The following is an 11939-nucleotide window of genomic DNA, read 5'->3' as shown; positions in this document are numbered from 1 at the left end:
GTGATTGAAATTAAAATTAAATTTTAAAATTTTTTAAAAATTTATAAATTATAAATAACATGTAGATTTAAATATTTTAAATTACAAACAAATATCTATATTTTTATAAGTAATATATTTATTTGTTTTTATTCTTATATATATTAATGCATGTTATATATATATATATTTATATATATATATATATATATATATGAAAATTAATATTGAAAGTTATTTGATCGAAAATTAAATACTAAATTTTTCTCACATTAATATATATTTCAAAAAACAGCATTTACATTTTATGATAGAACTAATCCATTATCGCCATAATTATTTCAATTTTAAATATATATATATATATATATTCAAAAAAAATTTATATATAAAAAAAATTAAAAAATAAATCATGATATTTTTTCGAATGTGTAATTATTTTATTAAAAAAACTATAAAATAAAATTTTGTTGAAAATTGTTTTTATTTAATAAAGAATTTTTATGTTAGATATTAACATAGAGATTTCTATATATACATGCATAACTCCAATGTAATCAATATTTAATGAAACAAATAACTTTTATTAAGAATTTCAAAAACAAGTTTACATTTTATTTTATTAAATAAATTTGAATTAATGTGCTTATTAAACAATTAATTTGTTCAGGAGGGTTTTTTTTTAAATTTCGTAATATCGAATTGACACATAACTAATCCATTAATTAAAAAAATATTTTAATACATTTTTTCTAATATTCTTAAAAAGATTGAAATAACAAAAAGTTGAAATAAAATAAATTTTTAAATTACTATTTGTAAAATTTTTAAATTATTATTTTATTGATCGAAAATTATTGTTCTATTGTTTAAATTTTATGTACAATTTGTATATACAATTTTATATAGAATGTGTTCAAAAATATAAGATCATTCATTAATTGGAGATTTCTGAATGGCTTTATTAACAAGTTATAAGAAAAAAAAATATTAGCCGATCATAAAACACATAGTCGAGTAGCAATGATAGCGTTGGCTAATTGACTAAAATAATATATGTTGAAGAAAATATATTAAATATTATAATTTATTTATTGTTTATAATATTATTTGATATAATTTTGTATTGAAAAAAAAAATTTGTTACATTCAAACACTTTGTTATATATTGCTTGAATTTATTTTGTTGTGATCGTCGGTGGTATAGCTAATGTTACACGGTTTGAGTAAGTTATCCGTTCCATGATTGGTCAATGTTTTTTGTTAATAAACACTCGAAACGAATATTTTTACAAAGAAAAATATTATGTAAAATTACATCAGAAATCTTTGGGGACTCTTTATGTATCATATAATTTACAGTTAAACTTTCGAAAAAAAAATTGTCAAAGTTCTATGTCCCTAGAAATAAAGTTTTAAGTTCAATGAAGTCTAAAAAGAAGATATAGAATATAGATTTAATATTTTATTTTCAACAAAAAGCGGTCAGAATTATTAAAAATTTGAAACGTGATTGTCAAGATATTTTCTTTAATAAATATATACAATGATGTAATATATTATATATATATATATATATATATATATGTATATATATATATATATATATATATATATATATATAAATGTATATAATATATATATATATAAATGTATATAAGTGTAAAAAAAATTTAGTATTTTTTTAGTATTAATTTTCTTATAATATATTTAAAAATAAAATATAGCTTTATATGATATCATTTTTTCTGCAATAGGGAATTTTTCTCGCAACTCTAATTTCAATCTCGAATTGAAAATCACATTGACATTGTAAAACTAAATACTATAGTGAGTGATATAATTTTATTGATTACGACAAAATGCCTCCAATTAAAACGAAAAAGCGGAAAGTTTCTAAGAAAACAAAAAAAGCATGGCGTAAATATACAGATACAAAAGATGTTGAAAAATTTTTGGAAAATTCACAATTAGAAGAAAGGTTAGGTTCTTTTGCTATTCACAAGGATTCAGAATTGTTCAGTATTTCTACAGCGCCTGAAATACTTTCAAAGCAAAAACGTCGAGAACTATTAAAATTGAAAGAACCACGATGTTTTAACATTTTAAAATCTCATACAGCCGTTCCAGATCCAATAACAAAAAGAAACCGTGTAAGAACTAAAGATGAAAGAAAAAATGCATTAGTTTTAAAAAAAGAAGCTATCAGAAAGTCTCAAAATATTTTGACATTAAAAGAAAAATTAAGATTGAAAAATAAAATGATTGCAGCAAAAAAAAAATTAAATAAACCAAAAAGAGATGAGTTTAATACAAATATATGGAAAGAAAAAATTACAAAAGACATTGACACTGATTGGATGTCTTCGGATACAATCAGACATACATTAACACATTTTGGAATAAAAAAAAAGAGAATACCTTCTTCTTTGTACAAAAAACCTTCTAATATTCCAGCAGTTGAAAGTCCTCATCCAGGTACATCCTATAATCCTTCATTTGAAGATCATCAAAAGTTATTAAATGAAGTGGCTCAAAAAGAAATGGAACTTATAAAAGAAGAAGAACATCTAAACAGAGTTACCACAAAAATGTTCAAAAAAGTATTATTTTATTAATTAAATTTATAAAATTAAAAATAAACTGTTATTATATATTAAAATTATGTTCTAGGTTTCACCTGAAGAAAAAGAAAATAACTTGATAAAAGAAATGTCAGAAGGTCTCAAATTAGAAGATAATCAAGATTTTAATGAAGATGAAGATAATGATCCAATAGTAAAATCTGTAAATCCACCTGTTAAAAATCAAAAAAAAACTCGTGTGCAAAGACGTAAACAAAAAGAACAGAAAAATTTGATACATAAAAAGCAACAAGAGAAAGTAGAGAAAAAAAAAATTTCAGATATATATAAATTAAGATTATTAGATAAACAATTAGCTGCTAAAGAAAAAAAAGAGAAAGTATTACAAGAAAAGAGATTAAAAAAGAAAATACTTAAAACAATGGGCACTAAAACTCTCAGTAAAATTAAATTTGAACCTTTAGAACTTGATTTTAAATTAAGTTCAGAATTAACTGGAAATTTGCGGAATTCTGAACCAAGTGGTAATCTATTGAAAGATAGATTCAAATCTCTTCAACAGAGAAATATCATTGCTCCTGCTAATATCAGATTGTAAGTATAAAATACTTTATAATGAATTTATAGAAAATCATATAAAATTATATGATTTTATTTATATATTTTTCAATTATACATATATTTATTTTAATCACATTAATTTTATATTTTTTTAAAATAATTTAAATATTTACAATATAATTTAAATATTCATATATATATATATATATATATATATATATAAAATTATAATAGTTATTAATTATATATTTTTTATAATTTCTTTTTATTAAATTTAAATTATAATGATATATATATTCTTTTGTTACAGAAAACGAGACAAAGCAAAAGTAAAACGTTTTATAAAATCAGACCATAAAATTGATGTGACGAAAGTAAAAAAATAAAATAATTTATAGTATACATTTTTAATAAATAGGTTAGATAAAAAAAATAATAAATTTATTTAATCAGATATCAGAGTTATCTTTTAAGACCATAAATTTCGTAACTCAAGTATAGACAAAATGAGCAAATAGATAGAGAAACATAGATATAAGTCAAAAATTGAATAATCGGCAAAATGTCTCGAATGAATTTATTAAGCGTTCTAGATTATTTACTAAGTCTATGAACGAATATATATAGTATACAATATAAAATACAAATATATAATATATAATAATGCTTATTTTAGCGTTCGCAATTAGTATCGAAAATAGTATCGAAACTTTTATTCAATTAAATAATTTCTACGAATTCAATTGAATGAAGGAAAAGAATAAAATGTGAGATATTAATATGAACTATTAATAGTCAACATATGCAAAATAGACGATTATCGAGCGTTTCATTTTTCGACATTAATAGCTTATAAATGAGTAAAAAAAAAAGAAATAAGTATAAGTAAGATATCATATGTTATATTTAGCAAATATAACAACATAATTCATAATATAAATATATAATAACATAATATAAATATATAATAAATAATACATAACATAAATTCAAACGTTAAATGTTTAATTTGATGTCGAAAACAATTATAAAGTTTTCAAATATTGATATATTTAAGTATTTAATATTTAAATGGGCAAAAAGTCAGATACAAAAATAGGCATTATTATAATATTAAATAATATTGCTTATATTAGAAAATAAAATATATTAAAATATATAAAATCTGTAAATATAATTTAATGTTGATATGAATTGAAAATAAGTTACGATAAATTAATATATGTAATATATTTAATATATTAATAAATTGAAATGGAAACATTCACAGTTATAGAACTTCATAAATAGTTTTCAAAATAGATTATATTTGAATGATATTAATACAGTTAATGTATATACAAAATTTATGAATTTAATATATAAATAATTTAATTGTAAAGCAAAAGTAGAGTTATTGTAAAATATAATATTGATAGGATATAAGTATTAAAATAAAAATTATGATATTGTTTCTAGAAATTAATAATCTATTTTAATTCTTTTAAATATAATTCAGCGAATAAGTAATTGATTCATTGGAAGTTGTTAATTGACGCCGCAATAAATTCTATAATCAATATATATCTTAGAGAACTCTCATAAAACATGATTTAAATTATGCTTCTCAAAATCATAGTACAACAGTTTAAATTTTTTATCATTTTAATTCTAAAAAATAATAATGATTGAAATTGTAATGATTAGAATATGTTCAAAACGTACTGTAATATTACAATTGCAATAATCAGGTTTATCATTAGATAATTAGATAACATCTGCAACAAAAAATTGAAATAATAAGGGATTAAAAACTCAGTCTTGTGTTCATCACAAAAGTCTTTCGTGACTGTTTTCTCAAATTGTTCGCGTTCGTACGGAAGATGAAACATTGTTATCCATGATGAATTGAGATTTTTGGAAGCCCTATTGTATTTTGGAGAGCATACTGCTATATTCCAGCTACAAAAAATTTACAACCAAATACTTTATGAATCACGATTATAGAATGGAGATCATTACTACAAGTTTAGAAATAAAAAAAATTTTATGATTTAATTTAAACAATTAAACATTATATTCAAATATCATTAAAGATATTTTAAGGAAGGATGAGTTTTCATTTAATAAGGATAGTATATAGTAAGTAAGTATATTATTTGTACGTAGAACGAGAGCAAACTTTATACTACAATAATTACTTTTGATTGAGATTGGATTAAATTCACAGAGATATTATCAAGATGAAAATTGAATAACAATTTTGGGAGATAACAATTCTTAACAAAAGTAATAGAAACTCAGTTTTTATTATTTTATTATTTTTATTTTGTATTATTATTTTATATTATATTATTTTATATTATTATTATTATTTTATGATTATATATTATTATTAATATATAATTATAATGCCGAACAATGCATGAATCGAAAAATAAATTGACATTTAATATGTTGTTGAAGAAGATTTCTTGTTAAATCTTTTTGATAACAATTCTGATTTTTAAGGAATTTTTTAATGATTTTAGTGATATATTATGGATTTTGCTTTTTTGTTGTAATCTTTTTTCAAAATTAAATTTTTATTCACTATTGTTGAACTCTTCGAAATAGCGCAAACTGATTCTTGGAGATGTAGTGTAATTTAAAATAGCGCTCAACTTTTTTTGAAGTGATTTTTGGAATAATGTGTTTTTTCTGTTTGTTGTATATTTTGTATATTATGGAGAATCTATACTTAGATTTGAAATCATTTATTTTTCTCGATCATCGATTTGTATATTTGAATGAATCTTCGTGAGTCAGAGATCTAAGAATAAAATTGGATAAAATCAATAGATTGGGATAAAGTTATTTAACTAAAGAGTAATTGCATCATAAGCAGCTTGGAATTGAAAGATTTATACTTAAGATAAATTAAACAAGGAACCATCCATCATAAGAAGTTTACGATGGAATTAAATGTTCATGCTAAAGAATAGTTTGAAAGAAAATACTATTGATTGGAATATAACAAATCGATATTTATGTGCATTCTATGATCACAATTTTTATATTTCAAATGCCGTAAATTCGATTCTGTGATTAGATAGATAGGATAAGAAATAATTCTCTCGAGTATTAATGACATTTCTTTAATGACTAAATAAAATGGAGTAAGAATTGAGGATCAATGCCATCTCTTATTTGGAATAAACAAAAGTATTTGAGATATCTTTGGTATACAAGAGATGTCGCTGGTGATTAATTCTTATCTTATCTCTATTTTTTACGATTTGTTCTCCTTGGTTATACAGTTGTTCTTGACGCATATGGATGAGGAATATGATACATCATTTCATCATTCGTTCAAAATTATAATGTGTATTGATTTTTTAATATAAAGAATATAGATATTTTTGATTTTAAATTTTATGTGCGTTTTTTTCGACAACTCTGATTCCACATATCTTTCTTTTTATTTTTTTCTTATTTTTTGCTCTTAAATTGTTATAATCAGTATTTCTAATTTATATTATTTATAATTTTATCATTAAAAAAATATTTTAAAATATGCAGCACATGAATTTAATCAAATTTGAAAATAATTAAATTCTAGTATACAAGATGTTTTTAATTGAATTTATTCGAATGACTTAACAAAAAAGGGAAATAAATATGAGGAAACAAAATAAACGCAGCATATGGAGCAACGATGGAGCAAAGAAATGCTGTCGGATTTTGATTTGAAATAAAAAAAATGAATATACAATTTTAACGACAAATATTAAATATTATTATCATTAAATAACTTCAATCCAGTCCAAAGATTATTTTATTTATTATTCCTTATATCCAAAGAATTACTCAAGTTAAATATAGTTAAAAATAGTTATTATAATCCATTGATATTAGTCCATCCATTATATATTTTCGATGTTCAAAATTCTACAAAATATTGATTTCTAATAAATTAAAAAATCATCAAAATCTAAGATGATTATTTTTTAAATAATTACTAAAATTTTATTATTAATATTTTTATTTTTATTTATTTTTTTATATTTATTAATTATAAAATTTTTAATTAATTTATTCTAGAAATATATATATATATATATATATATATATATATATATATATATATATATATATATAATATTATACATTTTATCTTGTCCAATTAATTGCATAAGCAATATTTTTATTTATTTTTTAAAAGATTTGAATACAATCACGATGATTATGCATTATAGTTATAAACAAACACACTTACTACACAAAATAATAAAGAAGTTCATGATAGGAATAAAAAATATATTGAATGATAGATCTACCGTGAATTTCATTCTTTTTATTATTTATCATAAACAAGATAAAAGATTAAAATTTATTGATTATATTAAAAAATAGCTAAATTCATTAAGCTTTAATAATGTACATTTCAATAGTCATAACCTAATCACATCCCCTTTTTTAAATTTTTACATCATTTATATAAATACATCATTAAATATTTCATACATATATTTAAAATTTAACTTTTCACACTCCTAAAATGTAAATATATTTCAAATGTTTGTAATATAAAATTAAGTTATAATATATGTAATAACTCAATAAAACATGATTAAAAACACAAGCCAACAAAAAAACAAAACCAAAAAAAAACTGAGGAAGCGAAAGCCAAGGATAGATGATCCTTATGCAGAAGAACAAAGACAAATTAAAATTAAAGCGTTAAAAGATAAAAGACAAAAAATAATAGATGAAGTCAAACTTTCATTAGAATCAAGAAGAAAAGATAAAATAATTCTCCAAAATGCATTTTTTGAAAAAGAAAATAAACTCCGAACGAAAGCACTTAGGGATTCTAAAAAAGAAGGAAGTGAAAAGATTATGTTAGAGGTATTGAATATATATATACAATTCTTTATTCAAAAAAATATTCTTTCTTCCAAAGAATATTTATTTTCTTTTCTTCACTTTAATATTCCATTCTAAAAACATTTATTTACACAATTATATTAATAAAATGAACACATTACATTAACTTTTTTTCACATTAAAAAACACACAAGATTATTAATTTTTATATCTAAAATTAAATTTAATTTTATTATAAGATATTTATTATTCCATAGATATTATTATAAATTATTATATAATGTTTTCCTTTAGATTATCAATCATGTAAAATTTAGATCAAGTTTGCAATATTTACATTCCAGATTCGCGAAGATTTGAGTAAAATTATCGAAACTGGTATAAAATGTGTATACACATCTGTGATTATACCAGAAAAGATTAAGTATGATGGCCGATCAATTCTATCGATTAAAGGTGTTAAATATAGATTGAAAAATAATTTGCATATTGTGGGTTGGGGAAAAGAAGCGGTTAGAATGAGCTCGGCATTCGAACGGATTGTCGGTAAACAATTAAGGAAAGGTTGGATGGTGGTGCCAAGAAAATCCATTTTTATGATGTGGAGTTTTCCGGAAGCGTTTCCTCCTTTGAATAGTCGTATTACTTACATTGAAGCTGGAACTGATGGACATCCAGATGAAAAATCAGTGAAAGCTACGAGACAAATTATAAATTACGTTAAAAAATTGAAGAAGAGAGATTTGTTGATAGTCATGCTCTCACAAGAAATTGACGATCTCCTTTGTTGTCCCCAAGAGACTATTACATTAAGAGATAAGCTTAGAGTGTTGACTAGATTAAGCAAAGCAGAAGCAACTCCTGAGGAAATAAATATCGTAAGAAATAAGCTTTCTGCAATTAGAGGTAAAAAGATAATATTTTTAACGATAAATTTTTTAAATAATTTGAATTCCACGTTAGAATTATTAAATTAGTTGAATCAAATTGTTAAATTCCCAGTTATTAAATAGACGGATATGACAGAATTGATATTGATTTTTATCCAGATAGAAATCTTATATATCTATATAAAATAATTATATCCGTAGCATGAATTCTAAGCATTAATTGATTAGATATTTAATTAATTCAAATAATCGATTAAATTATTCTGATTATTGTAAAGTTATTAAAAAGTTATTAAAATAGAATAAAAATATTTTGAGAAATTGTAAAATAATTAAAAAATAAAAATAATTTCTACACAGGAGGCGATTTAGCAAGATTTGCTTATCCAGCGAGAATCGTGATATTAATCACATCAAACGTTTCCGACAAGCCTATGACTCATTTATTAGGCGGACCATGCATATACGATCCAAAAGCTGAAAAAGCTTTGGAAATATTAACGAAATACAAATTGATCGACAGAGTACCGTTAAGTATAAAAGAGTTGGTAGAAGAAACAGTTCCGTGGATCATGGCGGCCGACAAGCAATTGGACGCGAATAAAAATTATAAATTTGTTCACGAATATGTGATAGCTTGTAACGCAGACGCTATGGAATGTATGGCCATAGAAAGTTACAAATTAGGCCTGTTTCCTATAAAACTTAATTCAACTTGTTTCGGAGACATTCAAGAATTTGCTCGAGAATATGTTAAAATGACGTCGTTGATGATATTGGCGGTCGAAGGGAAGATCAATAAATTGGAGATGTGGCAGGAAATGAGAGATAGCTCAATCTGCCCTTTGACCGATGAAAAGGTGAATGAAATATTTCCCGCCAAAGATAAATGGGGTTTGGGATTGTGTCTTTTATTGGGTGGCCGACCCACTGTTAATCTTTGCCCTACACCTGGACGAGGTGGACCTAATCAAGAACTAGCCCTGTACTTTTCGTTATATTGGTATTTGCGTACACAGCAGTATCCAATTTTGAGAGGGTACACTGTTTGGTTTCTGGGCGGTAGCTCGTATGGAAAAGATGGCAATTCTGATGCAGTTGGCGCGTTCGGTTATCAGAGTTTGAGCACCGATATTTATCCAGAATATGACAAAGCATTTAGATCATATCAGAATGCTCATGCGAAGTGGTGGAAACTGAATGAGGAGAGACGCCTTAATTCTGAGATGGTGGTAAATATCAGAATGTCAAAAATTGATTTTATTCTTTAATTCTAGAAATAAGATAGATACGGTTGATTATACATTAAACGATATCTGATTATAGTTGGATTCATAATAATTTTACAATATAATAATATCTTAGACAATGTTTTATTTTAATTACATTTGATTTTGATTTTTATTTATAAAAAGATATCTTCTGATCTTGATGATTTTTTTAACATTGTTGTCAAAGAAAGAATTAAGAAAACTAGTTCAAAACCAATGTAAGCTATTAACGGTTATGTGAATTTTTATTTAATTTTGAAATTAACATAAATTAATTGATGTTAAATAAAGATTTATTTAATTTCATGGTTTGTATTGAGTTTAAATTAGATTGAATTAATTTAATAATTTTTAAATAAACAACGACTTAAGTAAAACACTTCACAACACTATTTAATGTGATAATCTTGACAACATATTAAAAAATCATCGAGTTAGAGGAAAATATTTTTTTGTAAATATTTATATTCGATTATTCTATAATTGGATTCAAAAGTACTTGGATATTATTCGACAAAAATTGAAAAAATTTACAGATTATTAGTTAATGTTTGATTATAAGCGTTGATTAATTGAATAATATTTATTCACAGGAAGCACATATAAAAATGAAAGAACTTGAAATTATAAAAAATAGATATGCCGATATTTTACCTGGTCGTGCATTAGCTAACAATAATACTAATTTATTGTTCTTGAGCATTAATGATGAAGATGAATTATTTGAATTGAAAACTGGAAACTATTATACATTTACAAACGTTGGAGATCTCCACATCATACGAATTGTTCGTTTCCAATGTAATTGTGATAGTATTTGTCATGGACATGTAGAAAAAGTGTGCACCGATACGGAATGTTTAGTTTTTCAATCATTATCAGCGGAGACGCGTGCAAAATTTCAATATTGTTGTCGTCTTGGTTCACGAAAAAATGAATGATATACTTACGATTTTTGTACGTTTCGACCTATTATCAATAGTAACTCGAATATCATTTCCCAATATTTCATTATGTTAAATACAATATTCCTCTTTTGTACAGAATTATCCTTACAATTTTTATAAAATTGATTTATAAAATACAATAAAAATAGTAAATTTTTGATAAATTCTTTAGAATTTTATTATTTTTACAATTGTTATAATTTTGAAAATTTTATAAAATTTTAATTTTAAAAAAATATCTTATAAATATATTACATAATATAATATATTACATATCTATAATATATTTAAAGATAATCATAATAAGCAGTATTCAATATACTTATTGTTATATAAGTATTATTAAAGCTAGAATGTTATATATACTTGTTATTATGTTACTTTCACATATGCATATAAATCTATGCATAGAATCATTTTATTTTTTAAAAATATATTCTATGTTTTATTTATAACAAAAAGAGCATTTCAATAGAACAAATAGTATAACGAATTCATACAAACATATTCTTTATTTATTTTCCTTTTTGATATGTTTTAGTAATCTTTTCAAGTTTGCAAATAAAAATCATTGAAATGTATTATTTATACTATGATCACTATTTTAATGATTTCTTAGTATTTCGAACGATTAATAAGTATCATCTGAAAAATGCTTTCTAAAAATAAGTTTAATTGCCATTGTACAAACAACACAATGTTTGCCTCTTGAAAAAAGAAGAATCGCTTCTTTAAATGATATTTACTATGACCCATCTTATTCTTTTGTTATTAAATTACGCTTAAGATACGCTTTAATATTAATTTCTCCTGTTAAAAAATATAAAAAATTTTAATCAAACATTATAACTATATAAA

At 22.6% G+C, this 11939-nt stretch overlaps 2 protein-coding genes and 1 long non-coding RNA gene across 6 annotated transcripts; 2 read left to right on the top strand and 1 right to left on the bottom strand.

Moving 5' to 3' along the window:
- The first annotated feature begins 958 nt into the window (after positions 1-958).
- Positions 959-3579, top strand: LOC100863969 (ribosome biogenesis factor Nop53). Of its 4 annotated transcripts, none has more exons than XM_086914925.1 (4): positions 959-1205; positions 1737-2582; positions 2653-3158; positions 3436-3579. In XM_086914925.1, the coding sequence occupies exons 2-4, from the start codon at positions 1842-1844 to the stop codon at positions 3509-3511; spliced, it is 1323 nt and encodes a 440-aa protein (XP_086771051.1). In that variant the 5' UTR covers positions 959-1205; positions 1737-1841; the 3' UTR covers positions 3512-3579. The 4 variants fall into 4 exon arrangements, with proteins under 4 accessions (XP_086771051.1, XP_086771050.1, XP_086771049.1 ...); XM_086914924.1 differs by having other exon boundaries at positions 1204-1463; XM_086914923.1 differs by lacking the exon at positions 959-1205 and adding an exon at positions 1271-1488.
- An 833-nt stretch (positions 3580-4412) lies between these two features.
- LOC147656491 (uncharacterized) lies at positions 4413-6271 on the bottom strand. The gene is made up of 2 exons (XR_015294352.1): positions 6014-6271; positions 4413-5916 (listed from the first exon to the last, which is right to left on the bottom strand). It is a non-coding gene; the product is annotated as an uncharacterized LOC147656491 (long non-coding RNA).
- Positions 6272-7303: 1032 nt separating this feature from the next.
- LOC100871749 (glycerate kinase) lies at positions 7304-11245 on the top strand. The gene is made up of 4 exons (XM_003697576.4): positions 7304-7994; positions 8318-8879; positions 9224-10095; positions 10728-11245. Exons 1-4 carry the CDS (start codon positions 7713-7715, stop codon positions 11073-11075), a joined length of 2064 nt encoding a protein of 687 aa, XP_003697624.2. The 5' UTR covers positions 7304-7712; the 3' UTR covers positions 11076-11245.
- The last annotated feature ends 694 nt before the right edge of the window (positions 11246-11939 follow it).

The sequence above is a fragment of the Apis florea genome, unplaced genomic scaffold (genome assembly GCF_048593485.1).
Source record: "Apis florea isolate Af1SG1 unplaced genomic scaffold, ASM4859348v1 contig_3756_pilon, whole genome shotgun sequence".
Classification (NCBI taxonomy): domain Eukaryota; kingdom Metazoa; phylum Arthropoda; class Insecta; order Hymenoptera; family Apidae; genus Apis; species Apis florea.
This window is presented reverse-complemented; position numbering and strand designations above follow the sequence as displayed.